We start from the raw sequence: 16,674 nt of genomic DNA, 5'->3' as shown, positions 1-16,674 counted from the left end.
TTGCACGATCTTGAGATACCGTGCGTGTTTGAACTGAAAACCAGAGTGCAGCTTTTACATGCGCACTGTGTTACCGCTTCGTTGAGCTACCACGTCAAGAAAGGTTCAGTCGAGAAAAACTTCCTTTTTTCTTGTGGTGTGAGTTCACGGCACTCAGTTCCAGACGTACGAACAGTACTTCCCCACCAAACCCCTCGACCCCACCCCCTCGACCACCTGCCTATATATCTGGGCCAGAAGGCGAGGGAACGAACGCAGCACTTATCAATTCAAACGAAGCAGAACCTACTGAATCAGCCACTGCACACCAACCAGACAGACATGCCCGAACTCATGCTGTGTCAGAGCGCATCGACCAAAGAGAAAGGCACCGATGACTGCAGCACCAAAGTGGCTGAGAAAAAGAAAGCAAAGGACTTGTGAGCATTATCATCTTTCTCTTAAGACAGACACAAAATGCTGGAGTAACTCGGACTGAGACTGAGAGTCCGGGGAGAGGGAGACACAGAGCTATGGAAGGGTAAGGGGTGACAACGAGAGATCAAAGGATCTCAAGGCAGCTCAAAGAAAATGTAGAATAGATCATTTTATTCACAAAATGCTGGAGTAACTCGGCAGGTCAGGCAGCATCTCCCGAGATGCTGCCTGACCTGCTGAGTTACTCCAGCATTTTGTGAATAAAAACCTTCGATTTGTACCAGCATCTGCAGTTATCTTCTTATAGAATAGATCATTGTTAGCTGGGGGGAGGTGACAACGAAGCATGCAAAGATAAAATTTGATTAAGGGGACAGTCAGACTGGTCGGACTACGAGGGAGGAGGAGGGATGGAGAGAGAGGGAAAGCAAGGGCTACTTGAAGTTAGAGGTCGATATTCATACCGCTGGTTCTCTCACTCTGAGAACCCTCTAAGTTTATAACTTTGTTTGCAGAGTTCATGACTCGCCTTTGCTTTCCAATCTGTACATTTTCAATCAAAGAAACTAGAGATATGAAAAGGTGCAGGTTGAATCGGAGCCGGCACCGATGAGCAAGGAGAGGTGGAGCCCACAATGCTCCATTGTTGGCTGTGGAAGAGGTGATAACGAAGAGATACAGACAGCGAAACTAGCAGGCACAAGCTGAATATTTAACCAAGAAAACTAATCTCTGGCAGTGGAGGCCAATTCTCTGGATGCTTTCAAGAGAGAGTTAGATAGAGCTCTTAATGATAGGGGATATGGGGAGAAGGCAGAAACGGGGTACTGATTGTGGGGAGAGTCAGGGGGTATGGGGAGAAGGCAGGAACGGGGTACTGATTGTGGATGATCAGCCATGATCACATTGAATGGCAGTGCTGGCTCAAAGGGCCAAATGGTCTACTCCTGCACCTATTGTCTATTGTCTATTGTCAATGCCACATGAGAAACTAACATCCAGTTAAACTATGGGACAACAAAATTATTTGAAAACAAAGCAAGGAAAGGTTAGATGTTTCTCCACTAAATGAGCGTCAATTTTGTGAGCTAATATTTCTGGTGAACATTTCAGTACTTGTTAAAGTGACGAAAAGCAGAAGGGTGTGTATCTTGCAGATAATAAAGGGACCAGACTTTCCTCTAAACACATTGCTGTTCATTGTGTTGATCAGAATATGGAAATATCACACTCTAAGCTGACATCCAAAATGGAAAATGAATGCAAATTATTGGAAGAAAATAACTGGGCGTCAGCAAAACTCAGAAGAACTTCAACGAACACACTCTATCTATAAAGCCGAGTCTGGTGTTGTTAGTCAATCGATAGCTTGGGTCATTTCAACAGCACCTCGACAGGAGCAAACTCACTCTATTACGCCACTTATTTCCTTCATGAGTTTGTCTTTTAAGCAGACTTTCTGTTGGTAAATTCTACCCGACCGTCTCGCGGTATCGTTCTTAAAAGATAGGTAATTAATGTTTGAGTAAAGCAATGCTAAAAAAGAATTTGTAAAAATCCAATTACCAGCTCCACAGTAGTTCTACCAGAGTGGAAGTCCTCTGTGCTTCAGGTACTGCAGTTGTTTGATTAAAAGTAAGATTGCTAACACTGGCGTTTCTTGTTTGTATGTTGCTCCAGTGCCAAAGATCTCAAGAATCGTCTGTTTTCCATACTACTGAATTCTGAGCCTCACCATCCTGCGATTCATTTTTTATCCAACATGTCAGGAAAACTCGACCTGTCCGTGGGGTAAGTGCGATCTCTCTCGTTGCGTTTTGACAGCCACTTTCTAAATGTTATCACGATCTAAAAGTTAAATGCACATCATGCATTCGGGCTGGAGCTTGCAAAATGTAAGCCGGTGTAGAGTTGGAGCTTCATTGTTGGGGGAATATTCACGTTATTACCAGCAAATAGTTTGTAGACAAAATCAATGAGCTTATTACTCCAGTAGAAATAAGGAACTGCAGACTCTGGTTGATGGGAAAGGACACAAAGTGCTGGAGTACCATCAGTCTGAAGAAGGGTCCCGACCCGAAACGTCACCTATCCATGTTCTCCAGAGTTGCTGCCTGGCCCATTGTTACTCTAGAACTTTGTGTCCTTCTATTGGTAAACTTGGATCTGCAGTTCATTTTTATTACTTCAGATATATCAGTCCGAAGAAGGGTCCCGACCCAAAGCTTCACCTCGCCATGTTCTCCAGAGCGGCTGCCCTACCTGTTAAGTTACTCCAGCACTTTGTGTCCTTTGGCTGAACACTCCAGTATTTGTAAAGTCGATTTGAACTAACTGTGCAACGCTCAGTACGAATTAGCTATCTTAAACAAGTGACATTTGAGTTGAATTTAGGAATGAACTAACAAATTGATTTCTGTTTACACCGAAGATTGGCACGAAAGGGGCCACAGTTCCAGAACAAGGGGTCACAGTTTAAGAATAAGGGGTAGGCCATTTAGAACGGAGATGAGGATAAACTTTTTCAGTCAGAGAGTTGTGAATCTGTGGAATTCTCTGCCTCAGAAGGCAGTGGAGGCCAATTCTCTGAACGCATTCAAGAGAGAGCTAGATAGAGCTCTTAAGGATAGCGGAGTCAGGGGGTACGGGGAGAAGGCAGGAACGGGGTACTGATTGAGAATGATCAGCCATGATCACATTGAATGGCGGTGCTGGCTCGAAGGGCCGAATGGCCTCCTCCTGCACCTATTGTTGTCTATTGTCTATAAAATGATGGAGTAACTCAACGGGACAGGCAGCATCTCCGGAGAGAAGGAATGGGTGACCTTTTTGGGTCATAGAAACATAGCCGAGACTCTTCTTCGTCTGATATTCCTTCTCTCCAGAGATGCTGCCTGTTCCCACTGAGTTACTCCAGCATTTTGTGTCTGCGTAACTACTTCATTTGCTTCTGTTTTCCACAGCCTGACTCTAGAAGAGGCAACACAATGGTCCAAGTCGCTGGACATCCTTCTTGCAGACCCACGTGAGTGAATCATTCCCACTCTGACCGTGTACTCTTGCTGACATTGGTTTATTTTTTGGTGTGTTTGATCCCAAATCTAAATGGATGTCTTCTCCTCCTGAAGGTGGCCTTGCGGCGTTTAGAGCATTCCTCAAATCGGAGTTCAGTGAGGAGAACATTGATTTCTGGCTGGTCTGCGAGGATTACAAGAAAACCAAGTCTATGGATAAACTAGGCTCCAAGGCACAGCACATCTTCAGAGAGTTCATCCGCAGTGATGCCCCTAAGCAAGTGAGTGTTTTTGTACTCGACAGCCTCTGATCTGAAACGCACAAATAGGTAGAAACAAGGAACTGCGGATTCTGGTTAATTTACAGTAAGACGCAAAGTGCTGGAGTAACTCAGCGGGACAGGCAGCATCTCTGGAGAAAGTGGATAGTTCTCGGAACTCTTCTTCAGATTGATCAGTTCAGACATTTCATCAGTCCGAAGGAGGGTGCCGACTCGAAAAGTCACCTACCCATGTTCCCCAGAGATGCTGCCTGACCCGCTGAGTTACTCCAGCACTCTGTGAAACGTCACCTACCCATGTTCTCCAGAGATGCTGCCTGACCCGCTGAGTTACTCCAGCACTCTGTGAAACGTCACCTACCCATGTTCTCCAGAGATGCTGCCTGACCCGCTGAGTTACTCCAGCGGTTTGTGTCCTTTTGTGTACAAATACGTGCACTAGTTCTTCAACAGGAAGAATTCCTACTAAATAATGTTGGTTCTAATACCCTTACTTCTGAAGGGCCTGTTTCCGTGCTGTACGACTCCATGACCCTCTATGCCTTTAGATCTAGTGTTTCTTTTGCAAGGCATAGGAAGCCATAGAGCCACACATGACAGAAACAGGCCATTCAGCCCAACTCGTCCATACCGACTAAAACGCTCCATCTACGCTAGTCCCATTGGCCCTTGTTTGGCCCATATCCCTGAAACCTTCCCTATCCATGTACCTGTCCAAGTGTCTTTGCATTCTTTTACCTGCCTCAACTACCTCCTCTGGCAGCTCGTTCCATACACCCACCACCCTCTGAGTGAAAGTCCTTTGTCCTCCGTAATTTTATTTTACCGCTGTGTTTACATCTTTGCAGCTTGTTATTGTGGTGAAAGCAAAGGCTGTCTCTGCAGCCTGGCCAATGCTCAGAAAATCAAACAAAAATCTTTAATAGAGAGGCAAGCAACTACAGATACTGGTGTAAAAGAAAGACCAAAGTGTTGGAGTGATTCCGCGGGTCAGGCAGTATGTCTGGAGAACATGGAGAGGTGACGTCTCGGGTCGGGGTCCTTCTTCAGCCACGGGGAGAGCGCACAAACTCCGTACATGCAGCACCCGCAGTCAGGGTTGAACCCAGGTCTCTGGCGCTGTAAGGCAGCAACTCTACTGCTGCGCCACCGTGCCACCCACGAATGCATTAACAGCCCATATACTCCAGACATACTGCCTGACTCGCTAAGTTACTCCAGCACTTTCTGTGGGTTTTTTTGTATGCTAGCATCTGCGGTTCCATAGACCCATTGTCCTACTGCATGGAAATATGGGCCTTCAGCCCAATTTGCCCATGCCACCGAGATGCCCCAATCTACGCCAGTCCCAATTGCTCGCTTTTGGCCCATATTCCTCTAAACCTTACCTGCCCACGTACCTGTCCAAATGTATTCTAACCTGTTTTTACCAAACAGGTTTTTTTTCCAGTTTTGGTCACGACTCGAGTATACTGAACAGATTAAACGTTGTTTTAGTTTAGCTTAGTTTCGTTTATTAATGTCACATGTACCGAGATACAGTGGAAAGTTTTTTTGTTGCTTGCTAATCCAGTCAGCAAAAAGCTTGTACTTGATTACAATCGAGCCGTCCACACTGTACAGATGCATGATAAAGTGAATAATGTTTTGTGCAAGATAAAGACCAATTAAGTCTGATTAAAGATAGCTTGGTCGCCAATTAGTTAGACTGCTCTCTAGATTGCCTGATAACAGCTGGGAAGAAACTGTCACAGCTCGAAGCAGAGGAAGTAGTTGAGGCGGGTGCCATGACAACAATCTGCAGTTCCTTGTTTGCTTTAGTTTAGAGATACAGCGCGGAAACAGGCCCTTCAGCCCAACGAGTCCGCGCCGACCAGCGATCCCCGCACACTAACACTATCCCACACACGCTAGGGACAATTTTACATTTATACCAAGTCATTTAACCTACAAACCTGTCCGTCTTTGGAGTGTGGGAGGAAACCAAAGATCTCGGAGAAAACCCAGGTGGTCACGGGGAGAACGTACAAACTCCGTACAGACAGCACCCGTAGTCAGGATTGAACCCGGGACTCCAGTGCTGTAAGCGCTGTAAGGCAGCAACTGCACCACTGTGTCGCCCTTGTGTCCACGTATTTTACTTTCTTCATTCAGACCTTGATACAGAGCTGTGTGAGTCAGTGGTGGATAGGTGGACACCAGTCCAAGCCTATTTAATATGGTACAAACCAAGACAGGGGGGCATGCAATGCTTGAGTTACTAGGAAGGCTCACCAACAGTGCTGCTCTATCGACTGCAACACAAATCATCACACCAGGTTAACAGGTCGTTATCTTTTCTATATTTAAAAATTTAGCAGACATTCTTGCCATAGAGGGAGTACAGAGAAGGTTCACCAGATTGATTCCTGGGATGGCAGGACTTTCATATGAAGAAAGACTGGATAGACTCGGCTTGTACTCGCTGGAATTTAGAAGATTGAGGGGGGATCTTATAGAAACTTACAAAATTCATAAGGGGTTGGACAGGCTAGATGCAGGAAGATTGTTCCCGATGTTGGGGAAGTCCAGAACAAGGGGTCACAGTTTAAGGATAAGGGGGAAGTCTTTTAGGACCGAGATGAGAAAGTTTTTTTTCACACAGAGAGTGGTGAATCTGTGGAATTCTCTGCCACAGAAGGTAGTTGAGGCCAGTTCATTGGCTATATTTAAGAGGGAGTTAGATGTGGCCCTTGTGGCTAAAGGGATCAGGGGGTATGGAGAGAAGGCAGGTACGGGATACTGAGTTGGATGATCAGCCATGATCATATTGAATGGCGGTGCAGGCTCGAAGGGCCGAATGGCCTACTCCTGCACCTATTTTCTATGTCTATGTTTTCTATGTTGACAATGCAAACACACAAAGGGATCTTCGTGACTTAACACCAGACACAATGACACAAGGAGACTCAGCTGGTCTGCTGCACAGAGGAACATTAGAACACTAAACACAGAACAGTGCAGCACGGCAACAGGCCCTTCGGCCCACAATGTCTGTGCCTAGCATGATGCCAAATTAAACTGACCTCATGTGCTTGCACGTGATCCATACCCCTCCATTGCCTGGAGTAACTCAGCGGGTCAGGCTGCATCTCTGGAGGAAAGGAATAGGTGACGTTTCGGGTCGAGAATCCTTCTTCGGACTGAGTGGGCTTCTTGACCCGAAACGCCACCCATTCCTTTTCTCCAAGGATGCTGCCTGGCCCGTTGAGTTGCTCCAGCATTTTGTGTCTATCTTCGTGGTAAACAAACATCTGCCATTCCCTGCCTATCTGAAAGCCACTAAAACATCACAATCTTGTCTGCCCTCACCACCACTCCCAGCAATACGTTCCAAATGTGCCCCGCACATTGCCTTTAAATTTTGCCCCTCTCACCTTAAACCTATGCCCTCTAGAATGGAGGCCAATTCTCGGGATGCTTTCAAGAAAGAGTTAGATAGAGCTCTTAAGGATAGCGGAGTTAGGGGGTATGGGGAGAGGGCAGGAACGGGGTACTGATTGAGAATGATCAGCCAAGATCACAATAGACAATAGGTGCAGGAGGAGGCCATTCGGCCCTTCGAGCCAGCACCGCCATTCAATGTGATCATGGCTGATCATTCTCAATCAGTACCCCGTTCCTGCCTTCTCCCCATACCCCCTGACTCCTCTATCCTTAAGAGCTCTATCTAGCTCTCTCTTGAATGCATTCAGAGAATTGGCCTCCACTGCTTCTGAGGCAGAGAATTCCACAGATTTACAACTCTCTGACTGAAAAAGTTTTTCCTCATCTCAGTTCTAAATGGCCTACTCCTTATTCTTAAACTGTGGCCCCTTGTTCTGGACTCCCCCAACATTGAGAACGTGTTTCCTGCCTCTAACGTGTCCAACCCCTTAATAATCTTATACGTTTCGATAAGATGTCCTCCCATCACATTGATTGGCGGTGCTGGCTCGAAGGGGCGAATGGCCTACTCCTGCACCTATTGTCTATTGTCTATTTCCACCGTGGGTAGAACAATCTACCTTTATCTATTGAGCACTGTGTTTACAACCTTTACTGCTGCAAGTAAGAATTTCATTGTTCTGTTTCGAGATACATGACAATAAAACACCCTTGACTCTTGAGTCAACTATCTCTGCCTTTCATAATTTTATAGACTTCCATCAGGTCTCCCCTCAACCTCTGGCATTCCAGAGAAACCAATCCAAGTCTGTCCAACCCCTCAAGTACTTAATTGTGAAGAGTCAAGAGTGTTTAATTGTGTTTAATTGTAGCGAGAAGGAACAATGATTTTTTTTAGTATACTTTAGTTCATTACTGTGTAGGAAAATAACTGCAGATGCTGGTACAAATCGAAGGTATCACAAAATGCTGGAGTAACTCAGCGGGTCAGGCAGACGTCTCGACCCGAAACGTCACCCATTCCTTCTCTCCTAGATGCTGCCTGACCTGCTGAGTTACCCAAGGGTCTCGACCCGAAACGTCACCCATTCCTTCTCTCCTAGATGCTGCCTGACCTGCTGAGTTACCCAAGGGTCTCGACCCGAAACGTCACCCATTCCTTCTCTCCTAGATGCTGCCTGACCTGCTGAGTTACTCCAGCATTTTGTGATACCTTAATTCATTACTGTCATGTGCACAGTGAAAAGCTAGACACAAAATGCTGGAGTAACTCATTGGGACATCCAGCATCTCTGTATAGAAGCAATTCCTTCTGTCCAGAGATGTTGCCTGTCCCGCTGAGTTACTCCAGCATTTTGGGTCTATCTGCGATGTAAACCAGCATTTGCAGTTCCTTTCGACAGTGAAGAGCTTTTATTTGCATGCTATCCAGTCAAAGAAAAGACTATACAGAACAGAATCAAGCCGTCCACGGTGTACATTGATAAAGGGGACAACATTTAGTGCTAAGATATAACATGGAAGTCCGATAAAGTCCCATTAACGATAGTTCAAATGTCTTAGATTGAGCAGGGTGCCCAGGACAGGAAGGCCCTGCAGAGAGTAGTGTGTTCGGCAAAACGCACCATGGGAACTACACTCGCCCCCCTGCAGGACCTATACATCAGGAGGTGTAGATCGAGAGCAAGCAAGATTATGAGGGACCCCTACCACCCCAGCAACGGACTGTTCCAGCTGCTACGGTCAGGCAAACGCCTCCGCTGTCACGCTGTGAAAACAGAGAGGATGAAACAGAGTTTCTTCCCACAGGCCATCAGGACTGTTCACTATTATAACTCCAGGGACTAAATTTTTCTTTTCTGTATTAACTTTAATTTATATGCTGCAACTGTAATTCTTTCTTTGCACAATCCGCAGGCGTTGCCACTTTCACTGCACATCGTGTATGTGTATGTGACAAATAAACTTGACTTGACTTGACTTGAGGGTGTTAATTTTAAGTCCAGAAAAGCATTGCCTTGTAAATATGATGTAGAGATTAGGACAAGTACTGAGCAAATAATAAACCAATATCCTTTTGTAAATATAGGTGAACATTGATGGTAACATGAGAGACCTGCTCAGCAGAAGTATTATACTGCCAACCAATGACTGTTTTGCGGGGGCCCAAAGAATTATCTTCGGTTTGATGGAGAAAGATTCGTACCCCAGGTTCTTAAAATCGGATGTCTACGTAAACCTGATCAACAAGATACAAGCCAACAACAGCAATAGTTAAATGCAGAGTTCTGTGCAACGGCAAGGCGATGAACGCGTGGATCACCGAGTCTACATTGCCCATAGTTGTGGGCACCACAGCCTTGCGTTGAACTAGAGAGACAATGCCAGCCAGGATGCTTGAAAGATAAACAATCAGTGGCGCTCAATGTCAACCGTGCCCCAGTGAAACTCATTCGGAATAAGGAAAGGGCAGGGAATAGTCCCCAGCCTCAGTGACAAACACATTTCCAATTGCTGTGCATAACTGCAACCCTTCTCACCGGACGTTTTGCTTTCCTTCACGAGAAGAATTGGAAGGGGAGAAACTGTGACAAATTTGATTTGGAAGCGGGGGGAAGAATTAATCTCCCTCATTAACACTGACCGGATTTGAAGATGAACGGGGAGATGTTTCCTTGGTTGGTCGCCATGTGGAAACAGTTTTAGCCTGGACTGCTTTGTACTGAACTCGATGACAAATTACATAATGTTCTGATACAGAAATAAGGAACTGTGGTGATGAAAGTATTTATTTATTATTGCTGGGGGGGGGGGGGGGGGTGGGGGGGGGGGGGTTTCTTCTAATTTTAAGTAGTTTGGAGAGATGGCAGAGGATAGCGAGTTGCAGAAGCTTTTAAAATATGCAGCCTTTATTAATGGTCGGACACATCCTCAGTTCAAAACAAGCATTTCAGTGACTTGCTGGGCAAGAGTTTTATTTTAACCAGTGAGTTACGTGTAAGTCACATTCAAAGCAATGATGGCAACTGCAAAAATATCTTCACTGTTATCACATTAACTGCAACCTGATAGTTTCCACAAGGTAATTCTGACCCACTCATTTGAGTCGGCATTTGTAAAGTTACTGTATTATCTTTATTTAAGCTTTAGTAGTCTTTTTACCCATAGAGCTTCCACAGAGTCATAGAGCTATGCAGCATGGAAACAAGCCCTTCGGCCCATCTATACGCAGCGCAGTGGCGCAGCTGGTAGGGCCGCTGCCTCACAGCGCCAGAGATTTAGGTTCGATCCTGACCTCTGGTACCGTCCGTGTGTGGAGTTTGCACGTTCCCCATGTGACCGGTGCTCCGGTGTCCACCAACATCCCAAAGACGTGCAGGTTTGTGGGTCAATTATCCCTCTGTAAATTGCCCCCTATTGTGTAGGGAGTGGATGAGAAAGTGGGACAACGTAGAACTAGTGTGAACGGGTGATCAATGGTCGGCCTGGACTCGGTGGGCTGAAGGGCCTGTTTTTATGCTGTGTTTCTAAACTAAACTAAACTTGTCCATGCCAACAGTGATGTTTGAGAGGCTTTTGGATAGGCACGGATATACAGATGCTCCTCGACTTACGATGCCTCGACTTTACGATGGTGCATTCAGTAGAAACCGTACTTCGAATTTTGAATTTTGATCTTTTCCCGGGCTGGCGATATGCGGTACGATACTCTCTCGTGATGCCGGGCAACGGCAGCGATCCGCAGCTCCCAGTCAGCCACGCCATCATGAGTGTAAACAACCCATACTCTGCAGTGTACTTTATTATAAAATAGGCTCTGTGTTCGATAATTTTGCCCAACTGTAGGCTCATGTAAGTGTTCTGAGCACGTTTAAGTTAGGCAAGGCTCGGCTATGATGTTGGGTAGGTTAGTTGGCTATGATGTTGGGTAGGTTAGTTGGCTATGATGTTTAGTAGCTTAGATGTATTAAATGCATTTTCGACTTACGATATTTTCAATTTACGATGGTTTTATTGGAACGTACCCCATCGTAAGTCGAGGAGCATCTGTACAGGGAACGGAGGGACATGGATTATGTGCAGGCTGGTCTTGGCATCATGTTCGGCACAGACATTGTGGGCCGAAGGGCCTGTTCCTGTGCTGGACTGTTCCATGTTCTATGCTGTATGAATAGGCTGCACATCTTCTGGGATAGATGCTGACATTTTGTTCATGCGTTTGTTCGTGCTAGTGAAGGGTTAAGCAATAAAACATTTCCTGCTGGAACTAAGAAGTCACATTTTTTTCCACATTGTTGGGCAGTGAGTAGAGGGATTGGCGTTCAGAGGGGGTTAGATTATCGCAGGTAAGGGGAGGGAAAAGGCAAGATGGTTGATGTTTTGTTGGTAGTGAGAGATAAGATGGTCCAAGGAGGGTAGATGGTGATCCAGGGGAGTTGGAGTAGGTAAGTGGAGGAGATAAGTAAAGGCGGTTGAAGTCTCGCCAGCAGTTAAAGATATAAAAGTCCAGAGTTACTCCTGCCCTTCGTGTCGATCTCTCACATTTTTTCAAGCGTGATTGCATTAGTATGCAGCACGATGTTTTGTTCAGACAGAGAGAGAGAGCGAGAGAGAGAGAGAGAGAGAGAGAGAGAGAGAGAGAGAGGATGGTTCAATTGCCTGATAACAGCTGGGAAGAAACTGTTGCAGCTCGAAGCAGAGGAAGCAGTTGAGGCGGGTGCCATAACAACAATCTACAGTTCCTTGTTTAGTTTAGAGATACAGCTCGGAGCCCACCGAGACCGCACCAACCAGCGATCCCCGCACATTAACGCTATCCTACACACTAGGAACAATTACACCAAGTCACTTAACCTACAAACCTACAAAACTGTACGTCTTTGGAGTGTGGGAGGAAACTGAAGGTCTCGGAGAAAACCCACTCGGTCACTGGGAGAACGTACAAACTCTGTACAGACAGCGCCCATAGTCGTGATTGAACCTGGGTCTCCGGCGCTGCAAGCGCCGTAGGGCAGCAACTCTATCGCTGCGCCACCGTGTCCAGATTTTATTTTTCATTCAAGCTTTGATGCAGAGCTGTGTGAGTCAGTGGTGGATAGGTGAACACCAGTCCAAGCCTATTTAATATGGTACAAACCAAGACAGGAGGGCATGCAATGTTCGAGTTACTAGGAAGGCTCAACAACAAAGTGCTGCTCTATCGACGGCAACACAAATCATCACACCAGGTTTCGTACAGGTTAAAGCCTGATCAAAGATAGTCCGAGGGTCTCCAATGAGGTAGATACTAGCTCAGGACTGCTCTCTCGATGTTGGTTCAGTTGCCTGATAACAGCAAAAAATGATGTTGTGACAATAAATTATATTTCTAACGTGATGTTTTCCTCCACTCCACATTTCTCTGTTCATTTCTTTGCAAAATATTAAATGAGTATATAAAATGCGTCATCATGCTTGACTATTTACTGTGCTGCACATTTTTGCCCCTGCCAATTCTCTGCTTTCAGCAAAGGATCCACTTAAGCAGTCACTGCTTCTATACAAAGATGGATGCATGCATAACATCACCAAGTACCATCAGATATGTGAAGAGGAAAAGATATGAAGGCAAATGAAGTTCCCTTACAGTGAGAGATAGGTGAATTTATAATGGAAAACAAGGAAATGGCAGAACAGTTAAACGAGTACTTTATCATCATATCATATCATATATATACAGCCGGAAACAGGCCTTTTCGGCCCACCAAGTCCGTGCCGCCCAACGATCCCCGTACATTAACACTATCCTACACCCACTAGGGACAATTTTTTTAAACATTTACCCAGCCAATTAACCTACATACCTGTACATCTTTGGAGTGTGGGAGGAAACCGAAGATCTCGGAGAAAACCAACGCAGGTCACGGGGAGAACGTACAAACTCCTTACAGTGCAGCACCCGTAGTCAGGATCGAACCTGAGTCTCCGGCGCTGCATTCGCTGTAAAGCGTTCTGTCTTCACTAAGGAAGCCACAAACAATCTCCCGGAAATACCAGGGGACCGAGGATCTAGTGGGACGGAGGAACTGAAGGGAATCCACATTAGTCAGGAAATGGTGTTAGGTAAGCTGTTGGGACAGAAGGCAGATGCGGCACGGTGGCGCAGCGGTAGAGTTGCTGCCTTACAGCGAATGCAGCGCCGGAGACTCAGGTTCGATCCTGACTACGGGCGCCGAGTTTGTACGTTCTCCCCGAGACCTGCGTGGGTTTTCTCCGAGATCTTCTGTTGCCTCCCACACTCCAAAGACGTGCAGGTTTGTAGGTTAATTGGCTGGGCAAATGTAAAAATTGTCCCTAGTGTGTGTAGGATAGTGTTAATGTGCGGGGATCGCTGGGCGGCACGGACCCAGTGGGCCGAAGGGCCTGTTTCCGCGCTGTATCTCTAAAAAAGATGGTCTGCATCCCAGAGTACTCAAGGAGGTGGCCCTAGAAATCGTGGATGCATTGGTGATCATTTTCCAATGTTCTCTCGACTCTGGAGCAGTTCCTGTGGACTGGAGGGCAGCTAATATAACCCCTCTGTTTAAGAAAGGAGGGAGAGAGAAAACAGGGAATTATGGACCAGTTAGCCTTGCATCGGTAGTGGGGAAGATGCTGGAGTCGATTGTTAAAGATGTTATAGCAACGCATTTGGAAAGCAGTGACAGGATCGGTCAAAGCCAGCATGGGTTTATGAAGGGGAAATCATGCTTGACTAATCTTCTGGAATTTTCTGAGGATGTAACAAGTAGAATGGATAAGGGGGAGCCAGTGGATGTGGTGTATCTGGACTTTCCAAAAGCCTTTGACAAGGTTCCATCACAAGAGATCAGTGTGCAAAATTAGAGCACATGCTCATGTTTCTTCAAATCTCATTGCAATGAACACGTCGTTTTAAGAAGTTCCAATTTACCATCAGGATACACACCATTCCATAGTGTAAGAAAATAACTGCAGATGCTGGTACAAATCGAAGGTATTTATTCACAAAATGCTGGAGTAACTCAGCAGGTCAGGCAGCATCTCAGGAGAGAAGGAATGGGTGACGTTTCGGGTCGAGACCCTTCTTCAGACTGATGTCAGGGGGGCGGGACAAAGGAAGGATATAGGTGGAGACAGGAAGATAGAGGGAGATCTGGGAAGGGGGAGGGGAAGAGAGGGACAGAGGAGCTATCTAAAGTTGGAGAAGTCGATGTTCATACCGCTGGGCTGCAAGCTGCCCAAGCGAAATATGAGGTGCTGTTCCTGCAATTTCCGGTGGGCCTCACCATTCCATAGTGTGTCACCTACCTTTACATTGTTGATGTCAATTGCTCAGATATCCAAACATTTCAATCTTAACACTGGCTTTTCATCTTGCCCAGAGTCCCATGATCATGCTCTGCATCCTCCTCTGAGTTCTTTAACACATTTTGTGCTGATCTAGCTGGAGAGCTGTTGGACAGACAGATAGTTGTTGGTAGTTGGAAAGATCATCAGATTACATCCACAAGGTGGCAGTATCAAGCATTGCTACCCATGGTGCAGGACAGATGGTAAAGTTTCAGCCATTAACATTGTTATCAAAGTGTCAGTTGCCTCAGATGGACACTGCCTAGGGTTGCCAACTGTCCTATATTAGCCGGGACATCCCAGATTTTGGGCTAAATTGGCTTGTCCCATACAGGACCGCCCTCGTCCTGTATTAGGCCAGTATTGCTGTAGATCCGGACGCTGTAGGCCCGGACAGTGTAGGTCCAGACAGTGTAGTAGCAAAAAAACTGTAGATGCTGGTTAAAATCTGTGTCTACCTTCCGGACAGTGTAGGAGTGAGTAGGGTAGGTCTGGAGGCCCGGGCACCACCTAACGGAGCTTGCGTAGCAACCCGCCTCCCAGCCCGGGCGGCCGCCATTGGTGGAGCGGGAGCACGTGTCTGCTGGCTGGGTGAGGTCACGTGGGGCGCGGGGCGGTGACGTCACCTTGTCCCGTATTTTGGAGTGCTATAGTTGGCACCCCTAACACTGCCTGATCTATCACCGGTACTGACCTCCCCACCATTGAAGGGATCTACAGGAGGCACTGCCTCAAAAAGGCTGCCAGGATCATCAAGGGTCCACACCACCCTGGCCACGCACTCATTTAACTCCTGTCATCAGGAAGAAGGTACAGGAGTCTGAAAATCAAGACCTCGAGGTTCAGGAACAGCTTCTTCCCAACAACCATCAGGCTCTTGAACACTACACAATACTAACTCAACTATGAACCATGGGCCATCTTGTTTGCGCAAAGGACTTTTGGCTTTTTTGCAATAGTATTGGGCTTAGACTTTGAACATTAGAGATACAGCGTAGGAACAGGCCCTTCGGCCCATCGAGTCCGCGCCGACCAGCGATCCCCGCACATTAACACTATCCTACACACTAGGGAATATTTTACCAAATCCAATTAACCTACAAACCCGTACATCTTTGGAGTGTGGGAGGAAACCGGAGCACCCGGAGAAAACCCACACGGTCACAGGGAGAACGTACAAACTCCGTAGAGACGGCAGCTGTAGTCAGAATTGAACCGTGGCTCTGGAGCTGTGAGGCAACAACTCTACCGCCGTGTCACCGCGCCACCCGTTATTAATCTATTTAATTTTTTTGCTTATCTTAATTTATCAATGAGTATTGTGCTGACAGGCCTGTTGTGCTGCTGCGTAAGAATTTCATTGTTCCTTTGTCAGTACGTATGACATTTAAACACTTCGCCTTGTGATCACAGATGTTGCTAGAAATGTACCATTTTCACTAATATCAGTGATTTTCGTTGAGTCTCACAGAGACTAAATAGCTCAGACAAACAGGATAGCCTCTCGGGAGATGGGGAAGGATGGCTATTCACTCTCCGGTCAATATTTGGACACAGGCACACTCTGTCCTCCAGTATTAACTGACATCAGCTGAAAAACTCATCAGCTTTTGCTACCAACAAACATATTCCTTCTCTCACAAATATGCGCCAAATCAGACAACACTGCAGATCCCACAACATTCTGTGGGAACAAAAAGGATGTTTCAGATAGTCTAAAATAGTTCAAAGGGGGACTCATGGATCATCTTGACAGATGCACAACAGCCAGAGTCTTGCAAGGGAATATCCATTGGTTGCACAGTGCACTATAACAACCATCAGGCTCTTGAACACGACCCAACCTATACACTAAAACTCTTGTTTGTTTGTTTGTTTGTTCCTGAACTACATCCAAAACGGTACACGATAGCGCAACAATTCTAGGCCCACCTTACTCACCGTCGTCCCTTTGGTGCTAATGGAAGAGGTTTCATTGAAATCGGTGTTATATTTTTTAAGTTATTCACATTTTAAAGTCTAAATCTATCTCCTAGGGAGGGAGGGGGGGAGGGCGGGAGGGAGAGGGGTGGAGGGAGGGAGGAGGAGGGAGAATAAGGAGGTTTGAGGAGGATGGAGTGGGGGAGGGGAAGGGGGGAGTGGAAGGGGTGGAGGGGAAGGGGAGGGGAAGGGGAGGGGAAGGGGGA

The 16,674-nt window shown here is 46.4% G+C and overlaps 1 protein-coding gene across 2 annotated transcripts; it reads left to right on the top strand.

Annotated features, from left to right (window-relative positions):
* Positions 1 to 218: 218 nt before the first annotated feature.
* Positions 219 to 9,944, top strand: LOC144597936 (regulator of G-protein signaling 21-like). 2 transcript variants are annotated; one of them, XM_078407757.1, is made up of 5 exons: positions 219 to 419; positions 2,098 to 2,208; positions 3,381 to 3,442; positions 3,546 to 3,712; positions 9,228 to 9,944. In XM_078407757.1, exons 1-5 carry the CDS (start codon positions 322 to 324, stop codon positions 9,414 to 9,416), a joined length of 627 nt encoding a protein of 208 aa, XP_078263883.1. In that variant the 5' UTR covers positions 219 to 321; the 3' UTR covers positions 9,417 to 9,944. The 2 variants fall into 2 exon arrangements, with proteins under 2 accessions (XP_078263883.1, XP_078263884.1); XM_078407758.1 differs by lacking the exon at positions 219 to 419 and adding an exon at positions 433 to 520.
* The last annotated feature ends 6,730 nt before the right edge of the window (positions 9,945 to 16,674 follow it).

The sequence above is a fragment of the Rhinoraja longicauda genome, chromosome 11 (genome assembly GCF_053455715.1).
Source record: "Rhinoraja longicauda isolate Sanriku21f chromosome 11, sRhiLon1.1, whole genome shotgun sequence".
Classification (NCBI taxonomy): Eukaryota; Metazoa; Chordata; class Chondrichthyes; order Rajiformes; family Arhynchobatidae; genus Rhinoraja; species Rhinoraja longicauda.
Note: the sequence above shows the minus strand (reverse complement) of the source record. Positions and strands in the feature narration are given on the sequence as shown.